General features: G+C 48.0%; 1 protein-coding gene across 1 annotated transcript in view; it reads left to right on the top strand.

Annotated features, from left to right (window-relative positions):
• AACS (acetoacetyl-CoA synthetase) overlaps positions 1 to 18658 on the top strand; it is a 56557-nt gene that overhangs the window by 8556 nt on the left and 29343 nt on the right. Inside the window, exons 3-4 of the mRNA XM_083476692.1 lie at positions 3607 to 3727; positions 8331 to 8444. Coding sequence (XP_083332818.1) covers positions 3607 to 3727; positions 8331 to 8444 — 235 coding nt within the window. The remainder of the gene's footprint in view (positions 1 to 3606; positions 3728 to 8330; positions 8445 to 18658) is intronic.

Raw genomic sequence — 18658 nt, forward strand, 5'->3', positions numbered from 1 at the left:
AAATATGGATTTAAGATATAAACCTCTTAATTTTTTTCTATTAGCTTGTTTGACCATATCACAGGTCTAGAAGAAGTAATCAGGCTTTTCTGTAAACATTTTGTTCAATAATGTAAAGTTTATTCTCATTTCTGAGAGATTGACTCATAAATTACATGTATCTTGGGTACAGCTAAACTTCTGGATTTTGCCTCCATTTGGCAACCATATGTTACTTATATGACAGGCCAAGCACAGGGATGGCAGGTGCTGATGAAATATGGCTTTATTTGGTATTTATATATTTTTTTGGTATTCTCTCTGTATCAGGTTGGTTTTTTGCTATAGCATCTAATTCATTGTGTAGTCTCTTGATAACGTTCTTTGTTTTATGAGGTAATGGATGTGAACCTTGGTTTTCTGTTTTGTACAATTTTCTTTCTTTTTTCATATATTATATTACGTTCATGGTACAGTTTTGAAAATTTAATATCTTTGAGCCAAGCCAAACAATCTATAGAATCTAATTAAACAGTTGAAGAACACAGTTTAAAAGCAACAGTAAAGTAACCACTCATACTAATAAATCGGTGTGACCTTTAATTTTAAAGCAGCATCAGATCTGCTACAAGCAATTTGATGCAAGTGGATCTTCAAACCACATTGAAGCAATGGGATAGTTTTCTCAGTGGAGAGGTTACATTAAGTAATATGTTTGAATGTGTATGTGTAAAGACAGTGGTTAAAACAAGCGCCCTTAGATGTACTGCTGGTTAAGTGTTTAACGGTTATTGTATTTGTATTTAAAAACCAAAAGAAATGTTTAACAAAAGAAAGAAACACGACATATGGGGTGAGTCCTTTATACTTTTGGGGACAGGGTTTGAGTTCCCAAAATGAGGGAGGACATGTAGGTGAGAAAGTCCTGTCTGTGGAACTGGTTTTGCAGGTGGGCCAGTGAGCAGTGATCTGAGAGATTTTTGCCTGACTAAGAATGGAGTCAAGTTCATCCTTCTGTCTCAAGCACCAGCGCAATCCTGGCTTGCGCTGGGAGCAAGATTAGGTGGTGCATTGCATGTGGAGAGATGCCAGTTGTCAGTCCGGTCCACAACGTCAAAGTGAAACACAAGAATATTGGGGAGAAATGGGGAACCCTTTACTCTTTTCTGGGCTTTGCAGGAGAAAGAAAACTGAAGTGAAGGCCTTTCAGTTGGAGGCTGGGGCCCCCTCTGCACTATACATTTAAAGCACAGGTGTATAACCTCAGAGAATCCTGGGAGCTGTAGTTTAAGGGTATTGAGCGATGTTAGGAGGCCCCTATTCCCTTTCCAGAGTGATGGTTTATCCGTCAGCCCCTCTTCCAGGGCCAAAACTAGGCTTTCTGACACATGGGGCAAAGACCCAGTTTGTCTTACACCCCCACTTTGTGTGTATACACACACACACACACACACACACACACCTCAACACGTTTAGTTCATAAAGGGCATAAAAAGTAGTTTGAAATAGGCTGGAGAAGAGATAGTCTCTCCAAATAGTAAAATTGTCTGTGTATATACCATTGAACCTTAAGTAGATCTTCTCAGAGAGTAATAGACCTTTTAATGAATTCTAAGAAGTATTATGAATGTATGTAATAATAATAATAATAATAATAATAATAATAATAATAATAATAAATTAATTAATTAATAGAAACTGTGATAATTATCAGGCACATGCTAGAGAGTCCTATTGAACTCAGTGGGACTTACTTCTAAGTTAAAATGCTTAAGATTGCAGTATAAGATTGCAGAATCTTTACACAGTTACCTGGGAGTAAACTTCATTGAATTCAGTGGGACTTACTTCTGAGTAGTAAAGGCATGCAGTTTAAGACTCTAAGGCAGGCATGGCCAAACTTGGCCCTCCAGATGTTTTGGGACTACAGCTCCCATCATCCCTATCTTAACAGGACCAGTGATCAGGGATGATGGGAATTGTAGTCCCAAAACATCTGGAGGGCCAAGTTTGGCCATGCCTGTGAGTCTAAGGAATAATATGAATAAATACTTAACAAGTTTTCTTTTAAAAATGGTGGCTGCTGAGCCATTGCAATTAAAGAATTTGAAGTGGATTGGCTACATTTTCCTTCCAAATCCCAGGAAGGGATAAATACAAAGTGCTTTGTATTTCAGCATCACATTTCTTTCATTACAGGTATTTTAATTTCAGAGGACTCAGTTTTTGTAGCTGATTGTATGCAGCAGTGCCCTCTTTATGTATTCACATGGTGTAAATATGTATGTTGTCCTCTAGATCCAAACACAGACAGACACACACACACACACACACACACAGAGAGAGAGAGAGAGAGAGAGAGAGAGAGAGAGAGAGAGAACACACAAGCAGGCAATCCTCCAAAGTGCTTCTGTTCCCCAAAAGGGCAGGAGGTGTTGTTCTGATCTCTTCACCACCTTTAATGGATCACTGAGATGTTGAGGGAAGCAAAAGAAGAAGAAAGAAAGCAACAAAACTTTCCCTTTTCAACTCTGCTTGGAGAGCAACCTTCTCTAGGATTTCTCTTTCACACACAGTTCCAGAAACAGACGGGGGGGGGGAGAGGAAGGTTTTCCTGCTTCCCCTTGCAAATGAGCATCCCTCTGGTGCTCAGCAGCCACAAGGAGGGGCATGGTCAGAGGCCCCCCCCCGCAAGCTGGGAGCCCCACTGGTGCCCCTCTAGAGGCTTCACCCAGGGCTGAGAACATGGCTAGCCCCCCCCCCCAACTACAGCCTTGCCCTCTTCTCATGGAACTCTGGAAACTAGCTCTGTCAGGGGAATAGAGTGGGGGTCCTCTAAAGACACTCAGCACCCTGAACAAACTACAGGATTTTTGCCTGGTCGGTGGCGGGAAGCCATGACAGTTTAACACAGCCCGATACTGCTTTTAACTGTATAGTGAGTATGGAGCCCAAGCTGTGGGTCAGACTGTTAGTGCCCAGTTCACAGTCCTGAAGGCGGAATCAGGGCAAAAGTGGGGCTTTTGTAATGGTTGCTTGCTATTCCCCCACTGCAGGGCAAGCAACCGTTTCCATGGTTGGGGCCAAATGACTGAATGCGAGATAAAAAAGGGGCAACTTTGGAACGAGACTTTTTAAGGGGATGAGGCAACCCTAGAGCAGCCTTCTTCCAACCTGTCAACCTCCAGATGCTGTCAGAGTGAAGCTCCCATCATCCCTTGCGGAATTTATATCGCTCTGTTCAATTTTGGAAAGGCTTTGTGTGTTTTAAAATAGAAGCAGTATTCTTTTAATAATCTGTCTTAAAATGGTAGTTTTTGTTTAAGCTGGCCTGGGACCTCATGTGAAGGGCAGGTAAGGAAACTTGCTAAATAGACAACTAAAGCTTTGTCTTGTTGGCTTTGCTGGCTGGGGCTGCCAGGAGTCCCCCAGACAGAGAGGCTGTGTAGCAGTGAAGATGCCTGAAGGAGTGTGGGCCTTGAGGCACGGTGGTCTCTCACATGGGATTCTGGTAATGGGGAAACAAGCCAGCCTGGATTTTGGAGTGTGGGAACTCTTCTCCACCCCAGGAGCAGATAGACCATGAAGCTCTTCGTTCCTAAGGATGCCCGGCCTTTTTTCCACCAGGTGATTGACCCTTCCAAGGGCATTGCAGATGTTCCAGAGTGGTTTAAAGGCAGCAGGTTGAACTATGCAGAAAACCTCTTAAAGCACAAAGAAAACGATAAAATTGCGCTCTATGCTGCACGTAAGTAGTCATTGTGAATCTTTGCTCTTGTGACACCTGTGATTCTTCTCTCTCTCTGTTTTCTGCTCCTGTCGTTTTATTGTGCTTTATTTATAGTAACACACACATTCATACAATTAAAGAACAGTAAGCTAAACATTAGCAACAGTCAGCCAGAGAAGTATCACTTGCAGTCGTCACCCTTGTGCTTCTACCAATATATCTCTTCATTGCAAAACACTTCTTTCTATACAGTGGTACCTCGGGTTACAGGCGCTTCAGGTTACAGATGCTTCAGGTTACAGACTCCGCTAACCCAGAAATAGTACCTCGGGTTAAGAACTTTGCTTCAGGATGAGAACAGAAATTGTGCGGTGGTGGCGCAGCGCAGCAGGAGGCCCCATTAGCTAAAGTGGTGCTTCAGGTTAAGAACAGTTTCAGGTTAAGAATGGACCTCCAGAATGAATTAAGTTCTTAACCCGAGGTACCATTGTAATTTTTGCCTCTGGAAGACTCTTCTTAGTTGAATTTGTACTCCCTTTTCTCTCTCTTTTTATCTGCTTGACCTGCAGCCCATTTCATGGAATGGTAAAATAATCAGGCCAATTGGGGGGGGGCAGAGTATTTTGATTAGCCTGGCAGTGTGTCTGTTGGGCAGACTTGCTCTGGGCTTCCCCTTGTTGCCAAATGCTTCTACCTACTTCCATAGAGACTCTTTCCCGCCCTGCAGGCTTTGTAGAGAGTTTGCAATCGTCCCAAACTAGTTTGTCAGGCAGCCCTTTGCCTAACCTGCTCTCCCCTCAGGGCTTTTTCTCCCACCTGCTGGAGACTGGTTGTCTTAAGTAACCAGCCTGCTTGCAGAACTCCTAGTTCCCACAGTTGCTTGGGGGCACTGCTTCCTTTTTCCTTCCTGTAACTCTGTGTTTCTCGGCCTGGTGCCCTTCAGGTGCTGCTGAACTCTGGCTCCCACCAGTTCCAGCTGCCCAATGGAGGGCACATCAGGTTGGTGAAGGCTGCCATTAACCCATCACGGATGGTGACAGGTTTTTTGGATGAGTCTTCATCTTAATGCAGACTTGCAAATAATCCCATGAAACCTGCCTAGGCACGCCAGTTCCGAATCATTTAAGGGTTGCAGCCCAGCAGACGACCACTTACCAAGGTTGCTGCAGGATGGTGGCCTTTCTGCATGGGGGCTTGGTCTAGATGGCCTTTGAGGAGCCTTCCAACTCAACGATCCTACTTCTCAGGGGCAATTGGTGGCAGTCAGGCCATATGTCATGTCTCAGCTAGGGGGGTTCTCCTGAGAGAAAGACCAAGCAGGCTAGGACAGGTGCCACCTGGGGGTGAGGAGCTGGGATCCTCTGGCGAGGCCCATGAGGGACCACCCCATCCAGGATGGGTTTGGCTTCTGACATCAAGACCAAATGGGTCCCACGCCAGAGGGAAGGTGGAGAAATGCCCAGTCCTCTGTTTTGATCGCTAGCTTGGACCCTGACTGTGGACTGTTCTACCTCTTGCCTGACCTTTAGTTTTGGACTCTGAACTTGGGCTGGTCCTGGATGCTACTTTGGTTGCCTCCCTATTGGTGTTGCTGCTGGCAAGTCTCCCTGCTGGCTCAGGAGCCCAGTGGGAGCAGGAGACTGAGCATCCTGGGGGGGTAGGTGGAGTCACACAGCCTTGTGGGACTTGGGTCACCTCTGCATCACACACTTAAAGCATGCGGCTTCCCCCTAAAGGATCCTGGGAACTGTGGTTGACCCCTCATACCACCTATAACAAGCTACAGTTCCCAGGATTACTGGGTGGGGTTGTGACAGGTAGCCATGTGCTTTAAGTGTGGTGTATAGAGGCAGGGGAAGCTGAGAGCCTTGCTAAAAGAACTGGGTGTGTACAGATTTGCATCAGGAGCAGGTAACAGGATTTCCCCACAGGCTCTCTTTGATGCCAGATGTACCATCCCTCCTCGAAGTGTGCAAGATGCAGGGGTGTATTGCTAGGCTGCACCGTTCCCCTCCTCCTCCTCCACCTCCTGGTTCTTTATTCTGCTTAAGGAGATTTAAGGGCTAAGCTGGCGTGGGGTTTTTATAGCTCCAGGTTTAATGTCAGAGCAGGGCTTAAGCAGTCTGGCACCCAGAAGGACCAGTGACGGTCCTTGCCAAGTGTTTTGAGACCCGTTTTGGGAAAGCTGGAGACCTCTGCAGCAGCTTCCACCACTTCCTTTGAAATGCCGCACAAGCAAGGTTTTGTAGCGCTTCTGGTGCTCTGTCCTCCTTGTGGTTAGAACAGCAGCTTGTGCTGGGCTTTGGGGCCGAGCGTGTGCAAGCTCTGACCCTCCAGGGGTTTCTGCCCGCCCTGGTCAGCGTGGCCAGTGGTCAGGGAGGGTGGGAGCTGTCTTTCATCTGCTTGGCAGTGGAATGGGCTATCTCAGAAGGTTTCCAAGCACTATTCAAAGTGTTGCTGCTGACCTTTAAAGCCCTAAATGGCCTTGGCCCTTTGCAGCAGAAGGAGCATCTCCACCCACATCGTCCAGGAGATAAAGGAGATCATCCAGGAGATGTCAAGGAGATAAATAACTATGCAACTTTTAGAAGACATCTGAAGGAAGCCTTGTATAGGGAAGTTTTAGTGTTTGCTGTTTTATTATGTTTTTATATGTGTTGGAAGCTGCCCAGAGTAGGGCTGGGCAATGTTGGGTTTTCAACATCATGGCGATAAACCGCAGTGTTGAAGAAAGCTGCATTGGCCCCAGCCGGTGAGCTGCCGGGTGAAACTGCTGCAGCCCCCACCATGGGAGCTCAGGCGCTTTCCCCTCAGCCCCTCGCAGCCTTTCCCAACCATTCCTGCCCTCTGAGCTGAAGGGAGCAGAGGTCCAAGGGCCCATGCAAGGTCACCGCTCTCCCAGCTCCTTCCTTACTGCGCTCTGGCTGGCATAATGGCTGCCAAAACCAGAGTAGATCTGGCCAATGTATCTTCTTTATTCTGCAAATAAAAAAAATACTTTATACTATACTGTACTGCAGAGGTTTTCAACCTTTTCGTGTCCATGGCTCCCTTGACCAGCTACATCCTTTCTTTGACCCATCATGGGATCAGCACCCCTGACCATCATTCAAGCCCAGGAGCCCAGTTAGGTCACCCTTTGCCAGCAGAGCTGGCAGCCTCTCACCCTTTTTCAAACACCCTCCCTTGTGGAGGGCTCCCTCAGCCTCCCCTCCTCTCCTCTCCTTGGGAGTCCTCCAGGTAGCCGCCGCTGCCATCCCTGGTCTCTGAGCCCCCCCCCCCCAAGAGAGGTGCCTCCTCACACTGCCCCACAGGGGCCTGGGAAGAGGATGCCCCCAGCCATAGTGGCCCGACAGAGACTGGCCAAACGTGAACATGAGGCCAGCACCTTACCTTGGGAGGCAGCAGCGAGCGCTGCCGGGCTTGCAAGATGGATAGGCTCCCAGGCAGGCCTTGCACACAGCAAGCACAAGAAAGGCCAGCGCAGCGCCTGCCTGCCTGCCTGGCCTCCCACTAGTCTGTCCATTCCCAACAGCAAGGGCTGGCGGAATGGCTGGCTGGGCTCCCTCGTCCACTTGCTTGCTTACTCCAAGGCTGCCTCAGCTCCTGACAATCAGCACCCCCTGGCCAGCCCCAGAGGCCCATTCGCCTGGGGAACTTGTAGCCAGGGCTGCTGCAACAAGCAGCTGTGCAAGCCTTGGGGAGGCAGAGATGCGAGAGGGCATCAGAGGAGGGAAGAAAGGAAAGAGGGACAGAGGCCAGCGTTGCCCACAGCACCCCTGACCATCATTCAAGGCACCCCAGGGTGCCACAGCACACTGACTGAAAACCACTGCTGTACTGTGCTATACTATACTGTACTATACCGTATAATTATTTTGATACTGTGCTACACTACACTCAGTGCTATTTTTCTAGAAAAAGGGGTGCCAGAGCTCGCCATGAACTTCTCCCTTGTTCTCTTAGAATGGCAATGGCGCCCACCTGAGAGGTTCTGGAGTTCAGCTCCGGTGAGCTCCAGCTGGAAAAAAAAGTCCTGACTACCCTACACTGAAATGCTTAAATGTTTCTTTTATTGTCCTTGAATCTTCCTGCCACCCGTGCCCTCCTCTCCTGCCACACCAGTGTGGTCTGGCATCTCCAGGGAGGGCTGGGAGGGACTGAAGCCCAGGAGAGCGGCTGCCAGTTGGTGTAGACAATACTGAGCTAGATAGACCAATGGCCTTTCTGGGCACAAGGCAGTTTCTTAGGTAAACTGGATAATATTTTCAGTTTGTTCAAGTGAGAAGGAGCAATCCCAAACGAGGGAAATCATTTCCGCAAGGTGATGCCATGGCCACTAAATTAGACTTCTTTAAAAGGGGGAGTAGACAAATCCATGGGTGATGAGACAATCAGTGACTACCCTCTTCTGTTTCTAGACCAGCACTCTAACCACTGCACCTCCCTGGCGGTCTTTTGCAGCTGCCCATTGGGCACTGCCCAAGTCTTGCAAAAGAAAACTCTTTCCTTGCAATGGCCTCCCTCCCTCCCGCCCGCCCGCCTGTCTGGTGTTCTTTGCATCCTAATATAAACTTGCTAATGATGGGGCTTGCCTCCTTCAAACTTTCTCCTTCCACAGAGGAAGGCAAGGAGGAGATCGTGAAGGTGACTTTTGAAGAGCTGAGGCAGCAGGTCGCTCTCTTCGCAGCAGCCATGAGGAAGATGGGTGTGCAAACAGGAGACAGAGTTGTCGGTGAGTCAGCCTCCCTTTTCAAATGACCATCCTCTAGGTAAACAGAGACTGGGTACTTGGGATGCTAAGCCGCAGGCCCCCCTGATTTTGTGCACACATTCATATGAAGGAACCTTTTATGCCTTGAGTTTATCTTGGGATAAAGTGAAATCTTGGAGCCCTGGCTCTTGGAGGCTTCCCAGACTTCCAGCTCCAGGGGGGAAAAGAGTGAAAGCAGCATGGAGCAGTGATGCAGCATCTGCAGCTCTCTAGATGTTTAACGAACTCCAACTCCCATCAGCCCCAGCCGGTGTGGGCAGTGCTTGGGGGCTGATGGGAGCTGTGGTCCAGCAATATCTGCAGGACCACCAGTTCCCCATCCCTGCAGTAGAGGAAGATAGTGATGCTTTGACAAATCACGCTCTTTGCATCAGAACCTGACCCCTCTTGACAAGGCCAGGGACCGTACAAATCTGTCTGCACCTCCAAAATTTGTCAGCATGAAACAGGACTGTTGACTGGGTTACAAAGATCAACTAAAAGTCTTGCATCTTATGCAATTCTCAGAATAGGCACCCTTTCTCCCCTGCCCCACTCCCTCCTTTTTTGAAGCGTTGAAACAATTACAGTTGCATTCGGTTATTATCCTATACAGCAGGGATGAGGAACCTGTGGGCCACTAGATGCAATTGGACTCCCAAATCCCATTTGCCCCAGTCAGCATGCCTAGTGGGTTGCGGATTATGGGAGTTGTAGTGCAGCAACATGTGGGGGACCACATATCCCCTTTCTTTGCTGTATAGTATATGAATAACAGCCTCAGCCTCTGTGTGTCAAGCCTGATGTAGCCAAAACAGCACCATCCACATGCAGCAGGGAGGTATCAGCCAAGTTGGATGAATACCTAAGTTTGCAGAAGAAACCCCAAAATAGCCCTTGGGCAGAGCTCAAAGCATCACAGGAGCCTCTTAGATGTGCCTCTGCCTACTTGGTGTCCTCCAGAAGTTTGTTTGGGTTATCTAAGAAATTAATATGCCTGTTCATTACAACCATTTCCAAGCGGTATACAGAAGATGCAATGCAGAAAAGGGCAAAAATCTGTTAAAGCTATAAAATCAGATTTCAGTTAGAATGTCTGCTGGATTTTTAAAAAAAATCTTCAGTAGGTGCTGGAATTTCAACAGGGAGGGGAAGCTGTCTGGAAGAGAGTTCCAAAAAATTGATTTGATTTGATTTTGACTTATTACATTTATTTTCATTCAAATGAATCCGAAAGTGGCTTACAAACAATAAATAATAATTACACGCTAGAACATGTAATAAACATCACAAATACAGCATAAATCATATAGAATAATCAACAAATCATCCATAAAACAATTACCGTATTTTTTGCACCATAACACTCACTTTTTTCCTCCTAGAAAGTAAGGGGAAATGTCTGTGCGTGTTATGGAGCGAATGCCTACGGGTGGTGGTGAGGATCTGCTGCAGTCGTGAGCAGAGGATTCATGGTTCCCCTTCCTTCCCTGGCTCTCTTCGAAACAGCAAAGCGGGAGAAGAGCCGCTGAGTGGGGAGGAGAGAGGGACAGAGAGCCTGCTTCTTTAAAGGAGCAAAGTGGGGGAGGAGAGGAGCCTTCTCCCCTTAAACCTCTCTTCTGCATTATTAGCAGCATCCTTCTCCACACACCCCACGCGTGCTCCTTGTCCCTTGAGTGCTTTTCCTTCCCTCCCCACTTAAAACGTGGTTACAAAGCACGGATCCACATGGATCCTCAGGATTTTTGCACTGGGTCACCCCAAATTCACCATCAAATCACATAGCATGTCCATGGCTACATCTTGCACCAAAAAAATCACGCACCCACTGTTGCCTGGGGCTGCAGTGGTGCAAAAACGTGGTTACAAAGCATGGATCCACATGGATCCTCAGGATTTTTGCATTGGGCTACTCCAAACTCACTGTCAGATCACATGTCTGCGGCCACAGCATGAACCACAAAAATCATATATCCACTGTTTCGTTTAGAATATTTTTTTTCTTGTTTTCCTCCTCTAAAAACTACGTGCGTGTTATGGTCGGGTGCGTGTTATAGAGCGAAAAATACGGTACTCTGTTAACAAAGCAATGACTAAAAAATAAGTGAAACAGCACAATTAAAGCAAGTCATATTATCTGATTAACAAATCAAGGCAGTGTTTATAATCCATAAAACAATATTAACAAAATAGCAGCCAAAAATTAAACTAAGTGCTGTTAAGTTCATACACGCATTCTCCACACCCTCATGACTCATAATGACCCACTCAGTTCAGCTCATTAAAATACAGCTCATTAAAACTGGACACACAGCATTGAATGCATGGTTCCGGTGGATTTGAGCCTTGCATCTGAGCCATGGGGGGCCACTAACAGTGGCTCCCGTGAAGACTAGGTGATCAGGTAGGGATAGATGGCATCAGGCAGTCCCTAAGGTATCCTGGACCCAAGTTACAAAGGGTTTTGTAAACCAATACCAGAACCTGGGACCTGACTCCAAGCAGCAGATGAACACCAGGGAAGGCGGAGGTTGCGTCACCAACTTGTCCTTTGTTCTACCTGGGGTGCTGGCATGCCTGTTGCAAAAGCCAGCCTAAATGTCCTCTGTCGTGTGAGGCTTTCGATGCCCCACTGCTGCAAGCATTTCTGCTGTTACCTGCCTCCCTCGCAACACTTCTTGAGCAATGCAGGTGGGTGAAAAGGAGCGCGGTTGCACAGTGCTCTCTGATTGCGCAGAAAAGGTTTTGCAACTTGTCTCCTCCTCCTTCTTAAGACACATTATTTTTAATTCCAAATATTACAGAAAGAAAAAAGAAACTGTTTTGGGTCTCATCAACAATGGCCTGTCAATCCAATCCATGGGTAGGCAAACTAAGGCCCGGGGGCCGGATGCAGCCCAATCGCCTTCTCAATCCAGCCTGCGGATGGTCCGGGAATCGGCGTGTTTTTACATGAGTAGAATGTGTCCTTTTATTTAAAATGCATCTCTGGGTTATTTGTGGGGCATAGGAATTCGTTCATTCCCCCCCCAAAAAATATAGTTTGGCCCCCTACAAGGTCTGAGGGACAGTGGACTGAAAAAGTTTGCTGACCCCTGATCCAATCCAATTGGATTGAATCGAATCATACAGAGACCATGTGTCCAAATAAATATCCAAGCACCATTGAGAAATGGATGGTGGGTGTTTATCCCTCTAATCTTGAAATATAAGTATCTTGGCAGCCATAAGTGCTCTCAGGATCCACTTTTGTTGTCCTCTGACCAAGCTCTAAACTTGGTCCTGATTTGGGGTGGGAGGTGGGCTGAATGACTTGGGACCCTTTCAGTCTGCACACCCAGGTCAAGTTTATTAATAGTTCAGATTCACAACTGGGGTGGGGTTACATTATTTTGCCTAGTGCCTTTCGTGGGGAGGGGGCCCTAGATCTGGAATGCAAAGTACTGGACCTCCAGCAGTCTTGCAAATTACCTTAACACACAGAAATCTCCATACAGAAATTCATAACTTAAATGCAAGTAACTTGCCTGAAATGTTGGTTTGCATTTTTACCACTACAGTAGTTGGATTAGTGTGCAACTTGTGTTAACATTTTAGTACTCTGCATAGCTTTTTCTGTCACGTTTCTTGTTCAGTTGACCCTGTTCCAGATGACTGGAAAGCTCCACCCAAATAGTTTAAAAACCTACAAGTTCAATGAGCCATTCACCCAAATACCATTTTGGGGGTCTATATCATTTCCATGCCTTAATTCACCATAAGGTGTGCTTTTAAACAGTATTCAGAAAACGCCTTCAGCTGTCTTCTCAAACTTGCTTTTGTTTGGGACAGATGTACAGTGGCGTTTGCATATAGTAAAACAGAAATACCGTATTGGCCCGAGTATAAGTCACACCTGAATGTAAGCCGCACCTTTAGAATTGGAGGGTGGGGGGAGGAAAAAAAAGAACCCCCCCCCTGAATATAAGCCGCTCCATTCCTCGCTGCTCCTGACTGTGTACTGGGGGGGGGGCATGCTGTGCTGCTGGCGGCCTTTCCCCTTCATTCCTCTCTCCCTTTAGCCTGGAGAAGAGGAGGTTAAGGGGTGATATGATAGCCATGTTCAAATATATAAAAGGATGTCACATAGAGGAGGGAGAAAGGTTGTTTTCTGCTGCTCCAGAGAAGCGGACACGGAGCAATGGATCCAAACTACAAGAAAGAAGATTCCACCTAAACATTAGGAAGAACTTCCTGACAGTAAGAGCTGTTCAACAGTGGAATTTGCTGCCAAGGAGTGTGGTGGAGTCTCCTACTTTGGAGGTCTTTAAGCAGAGGCTTGACAACCATATGTCAGGAGTGCTCTGATGGTGTTTCCTGCTTGGCAGGGGGTTGGACTCGATGGCCCTTGTGGTCTCTTCCAACTCTATGATTCTATGATTCCCGGCCTTGGGGGAGAGGATGGGGGACTATGCACAGGGCTGGCGCCACTTTGCCGCACTCCTGGCGCTGTTTGCCCCACGGTCCTGGCTGCATACCATAAGGTCGCGAATATAATCCACACTTTAACTTTTCACAGTCAGAATTTGGGGGGGGGGGGAATGAGGCTTATATTCAGACCAATACGGTAGCTTTTAGGGAAATGGTAAGTTGGAGATGTTATCCTGACAACATTGTGTAACCTCTTTTACGGGATGGCACAGAATCCATAAGATCCCCATCTTATTGCACCTTTGGTCAGGTTTTAATGAGTACACCTTTTATGAGAAGAGGAGGTCTTTTCTCTTGCATGGGAAACTGCATCAAATGCTGGCTATAAATGCTGTCAACCGCAAGCGATTCCAGACCATTGCTATTTTGGGGTGGGATTCTGTCACAAACTGGCAAATTCAGGCTGCACAATTATAGTTGACTGGGAGGTCTTCAGCAGCAACCCCCCCCCCATTATGGAGGAATGCATTTGGAAGCGTGGGGTACGTTGTTTAACCTTCCTGGAAACTAAGAAGAGTGGATGCTTCTTAAATAGCCCGAGGGACATGGCTGAGTGGCAGAGAACCTGCTTTGCCGAATGTCCCCAGTGCTTTCCCCAGCAGCATCTCTAGGCAGGGCTGGGAGAGAACCCAGCCTGAAACCTTGGACAGCCACTGCCGGTCTGTGTAGGCATTGCTAAGCTACAGGGACACCTTTGTTCTGAATCGGTATAAAGCAACATCTTGCATCTGATTTCCCTGGTAAAGATGGACAGTCAAGAGACAGGTTGTCCAGAAGTGTACTCAGCGTGCTCTAGGGCCAGCAACTGGGGTTGGCACCATTGGGCACTGGGTGGGGCCTGATCCCTCAGCAAGGGGCATCCTCCTGGCCCCCAGAGCCTCTTGCCCTGCTGCTTACTGGCCCAGAGGGAGAGAGTGCCAGGAATGACTGGGGCTGAGCCAAAGTAACACCAGACTCCGCTGCCCTGCGTGTTGGTGGGGTGGCAGGGAGTAGGAGGAGAGGGGCCCACAGGAGCTTGGCAGGCAGGAAGTCCCTGGTGTTTTTTGTGGCGTGAAGTATTATTTTATCAATATTTTATTTCTCAACCCCACCAATAAGATACAAGCCCCTCCCAAAACCCTTTTAGAGCAGTGTTTCCCAACCACTGTTCCGCGGCACACTAGTGTGCCGCGAGATGTTGCCTGGTGTGCCGCGGGAAAAATTAAAAAATTTGAAAGATTTTTTTTTTTAAAAAAAAGTCAAATTTTCGATTGGGGCGCCGTCACTAGATGACCCCTGGGGTTCCCTCCCTCCCTCCCGCTCTGCGCCTCCCTCCTCCGGGGAGGCCCTTCCTGGCTCTCGGCCAAGGCTTGGCGGCTGCCACTCACTCACTCGCTCGCCCACCCGTCCCTCCATCCCTGCACCCGGCCTCTCCCCCTCCGTCCCCGGCGCGGGGGCTGCCGGGATCCGTAGTCCCCTTGCCCTTGGGCTCCGCGCCTGCGCGGGGTGCGCAAACTACGTTTCCCAGCGTGGCCTGGCGGGCCGGGCGTTTTGTTTGAAGCGCTCTTCTCCCGGCCATGGAATGAGCGCAGCGGCGGCGGCCGGGCGGGCAGGGGCTCTTCCGCGCAGAGCCCGCGCAGCCTGCCTGCGCCCCCGCGGAGATTGGGCGGTAGGATGGAGCCCGGGGATCCCCGCGGAGGCGGAGCGGCGGAGGCTGCCCCCCAGGTAGGGCTGCGTCGGGGGGGTTTATTTTTGCAATGCTGCATTCGCGCCGGAGGGGACGCATCGGACCGCGGGGAGACCCCTTGGCGGGCGTGCAAGGGGCGTCGCCCTGCATGCATGCATGCAACTTCCACTGGCGCTCCGGACTTGGCAGGTGAGGGGGGTCCCCAGTGGGCGGCAGAGAGAGCCGGGAGGGCGAAGGGGAGCTGGGGGGGAGCAGCGCTGCTCCCCGAGCCGAGCCCGGGGGGAAACTTCGGCGTCGTTGCGCCGGGTGTTGGAAGCGGAGGCTGGCGGGGGCCCCTCACCTGCAAAACCTGGTCACCTCTCATATATTTCGTGCATTGCATTCATTGCCCGCTTTCTCCTCCAAGGAGCTCCCGGGGGCGCACGTGATTCTCCCCGTTATCCTCGCAACAACAGCCCTGCGAGGTGGGTCAGGCGAGTGGCCCAAGGGAGCACCCAGGGATTGTCCTGGCCAGGTGGGGTGATTTGAACCCTGCTCTCTGCCCGGTCTTCGTCCTCATTTAGCCCCCACATGTGCATGACTGTGCATGACTGAGGTTTTCCCCCCTCGTCTTGGCTATGGTGTGAGTCTGTGCTGTTAATTAATGGGGTTCTGCCTTCGGAGAAGATGAGCCAGCCCTCAAGGAGGTGATTATGTAATTTGCTAGCAATTCATGTCCCTCCCGGCGTGACGCTGCGCGCTGACGTCACGGGGCTGTAATGGTGGTGTGCCTCGAGATTTTTTTCATGAAACAAGTGTGCCTTTGCCCAAAAAAGGTTGGTAAACACTATTTTAGAGTACCATTTGAGCATGAAAAGAGCATGAGTTGTTATTAGCACCTTACACAGACGTTGACAATCATCATTCAGGATTTGCTTTGTATGCATCCTCTCCACATGGTATATGGGATGCTGGTGGCTGTGTAGTGTCAAGCTTACCCCTTCTGCAACATCTGCATCAAGCATTCAGGGGCACCGTTTCAAAGACCCCGCCCATTCAGCCATGTGCACAATTTTCCAAACTCTTGAGGCCACTTCCAACCTGTATTGCTGAAGCTGTGCAGTTGTGGGCCTGACAAGACACACTAAAAAGCAGGCGCTGGAAAGGGGATTCCCGTGCCTGCTAGCTCCACTTCCTCCCCAATGAGGCTAATTCCCCAGATTATAGAAGTGTTTAAATGTACCTTGGGGCCTGAAAGAACATGTTTTGTTGCATATTTACCCCTTAAGCACAACACATACCCTCACCGAATGCAGCCTGTTCCTGCTCTAGGCAGCAATTTTGCCAATGCCTGCAATCTCACAAAAGGAAGTCCTGCAAATTAATTCACTGTGCAACTGGTTTGGAGATTGAACTTTAAACTGGAAGTGCAGGAAATGGTACTTTCCCATTTTCTCCCCCGCTAGTCTGCTTCTCAACAACAACATTAACATTTATAAAGGTACCGACTGGAAAGTTCCCTTAAAAAGCAACTGTACCAAAAGGAAGTACTGTGGACTTTCCGGGGTGGCGCCATCGGCAATGGCGGACTCCCTCTGAACCGGAGGGACTTTTCCGCTGCGGCGAAGCGGGGACCCTTTCAGAAATCACAGGCGGATGAAGCCTGTGACCGTGGGACTCGGCGGGCACCCTTAGCGCCCCCCCAACCCGCAAAGGAACCACTAAGGGCTCCGAAGTGAAGAGGGGGAAGTGGGAAAGGACTTGTGACCTTGTAGGACAATGTTTTCAGAAGCACTGTTGGGTGCTTTCTGTAAAATAAATGCCCTATTGGATCAGTTAAGTCAGAAGATGGATTTGATGACTAATGCGGCCAGAACATTTGAACAGGTAGTGGGAAACTATGTGGAGCCCACCCAGGAACTTAAACAGGAGTGTGCCATGACAGAACAGTTGAGAGAAGAGGATGTTGCTGAATCTTGGGCGCCAGAAAGGGAGGAACTTTTGGCCCTGCAGGAAAATGAGCCTTCGGTTTTGACAAATGAACTTGGAAAAAACCAGATTTGGAAAGATAAAGTTTGGATTGATTTGGAAATGGGGGGTTGGACTGACCCCCCCTATGCAGAGATGTTTGGACTTTCCGAGTCTGGCAATGGGCCGTCAGATGTTTGGAGCTGTGGGGGCTCCCAATTTTGGAGGGAATTTGAAACATGTCTTAAAATACCACATGGAGTCTAGTCTGGACTACGGGAAAGGGGCTGATTGGTTGAAAAGGGTCAAAAACACTACCAAGCTGGAGTTCCCACGAGTGAAAGGAAAATATGAAGAAGAGCTGCGGAAGGGACATGGAAGAGACTTGAAGGCCTCGGATATAAGATCACCAGGTTAATGTGCCAGACTAATGGGATAAAAAGGACTGACAAACCCGGGACCGGGGGGAGGGGACGCTGGAAGAAGATTGGATTGTTTATTTCTTTTTTCTATCATTAGGAATGCCTTATAAAATTGATGAATGTTAGAAAAATGTTGAAATGAAAGTACTTGGCTCTTGTAAAAATGGTTAAAGAATTAGGTAAAAAGGTAATGGTTATAAGAAGTTGGTGAAAATAAGATTTAAGTCTTAAGCTTTAAGGTTTTTATAAGATAAGATGAAAATAGAGTAAGGTAATGTAATGACAGAATACTATGAATTATGGAAAGGATTTGCTGTGACAACTATTAATCAAGATACAAGAAAGGGGAGGAGGAGGAGGTCATAGAAAGAAGGTAATGAAAGTGGAGAATTTGAAAATGATGGTTTTATTTTTTTTTCTGTTTTGTCTTTTTTCTTTGTAATTTAAAAAAAATCTTTTTTCAATAAATATCATTTTTTTAAAAAAGGAATTACTGTGAAAATAAGAAATATTGGTGCGCACCCCCCAAAAAAAATTTGTCCTCACTCAGGGTGTTGAATTACTTGGTGTAAGACAGCTTTCTACTTTCCACCTAATTCAACTAACCCAAAAATGGAATTATGAACTGACTTACAAAACTGCACAAATTTGCCCACAACCACCACTTCCTTCTAAAACCAATATATTTGTTGGTTTATTATCTCTGCCTCTCGGCCTAACCTACCTCACAGGGTGGTTGTGTGGGGAGCGGGAGAACCATGTACACTGCCTTAAGCTCCTTAGAGAAAAAGGTGGGATATAAATGGAAAATAACTAAATACTATGTGATTTATTAAATTTGTATCCTGCCCTCTTCCCAAAGGAGTCTGGGGCGGTAAATGCATCTGTGAGCAATACAGTACCATTAAAAATAAAGTAAAATAAACATATTTAAAACAATTATAGGTAGCCAAGACCATTTAAGAACAATTAAACAGAGTAAACCATAACAACATTAAAACCACATGTAACCAAATCATGGGTCTGGATAGACCCTCTGAAACAGAAATTTTCAACAGGCATCTATAACAGTACAGGGATGATTCCTGCCTAATTTCAATAGGCAGGGAGTTCCAGAGCTCAGGGTCTGCCGCGTTAAAGAAATGACTCCTTGCAAAAAGCGAGATAAGCAACCTGTCGCCTTGGCAAAAGTGAAAGTTCCTCAGATGGAAGTGGTAGAACAGGCACATAAGAGGTGATCCCGGGTGTAAACTGGCCCTAAGTTATTAGGTAAAGGTAAAGGGACCCCTGACCATTAGGTCCAGTCGTGGCCGACTCTGGGGTTGCAGTGCTCATCTCGCTTTAGTGGCCGAGGGAGCCAGCGTACAGCTTCCGGGTCATGTGGCCAGCATGACTAAGCCGCTTCTGGCGAACCAGAGCAGCGCACGGAAACGGCGTTTACCTTCCCGCCAGAGCGGTACCTATTTATCTACTTGCACTTTGACGTGCTTTCGAACTGCTAGGTTGGCAGGAGCAGGGACCGAGCAACGGGAGCTCACCCCATCACGGGGATTCGAACCACCGACCTGATCGGCAAGTCCTAGGCTCTGTGGTTTAACCCACAGCACCACCCACATCCCTCCTAAGTCATTAAGGGCTTTATATATCCATAGCAACACCTTGAACTTGGACAGGTAGCATATTTTGCAGCT

This window comes from Podarcis liolepis (genome assembly GCF_965112155.1).
Source record: "Podarcis liolepis genome assembly, chromosome: 15".
Lineage (NCBI taxonomy): Eukaryota > Metazoa > Chordata > Lepidosauria > Squamata > Lacertidae > Podarcis > Podarcis liolepis.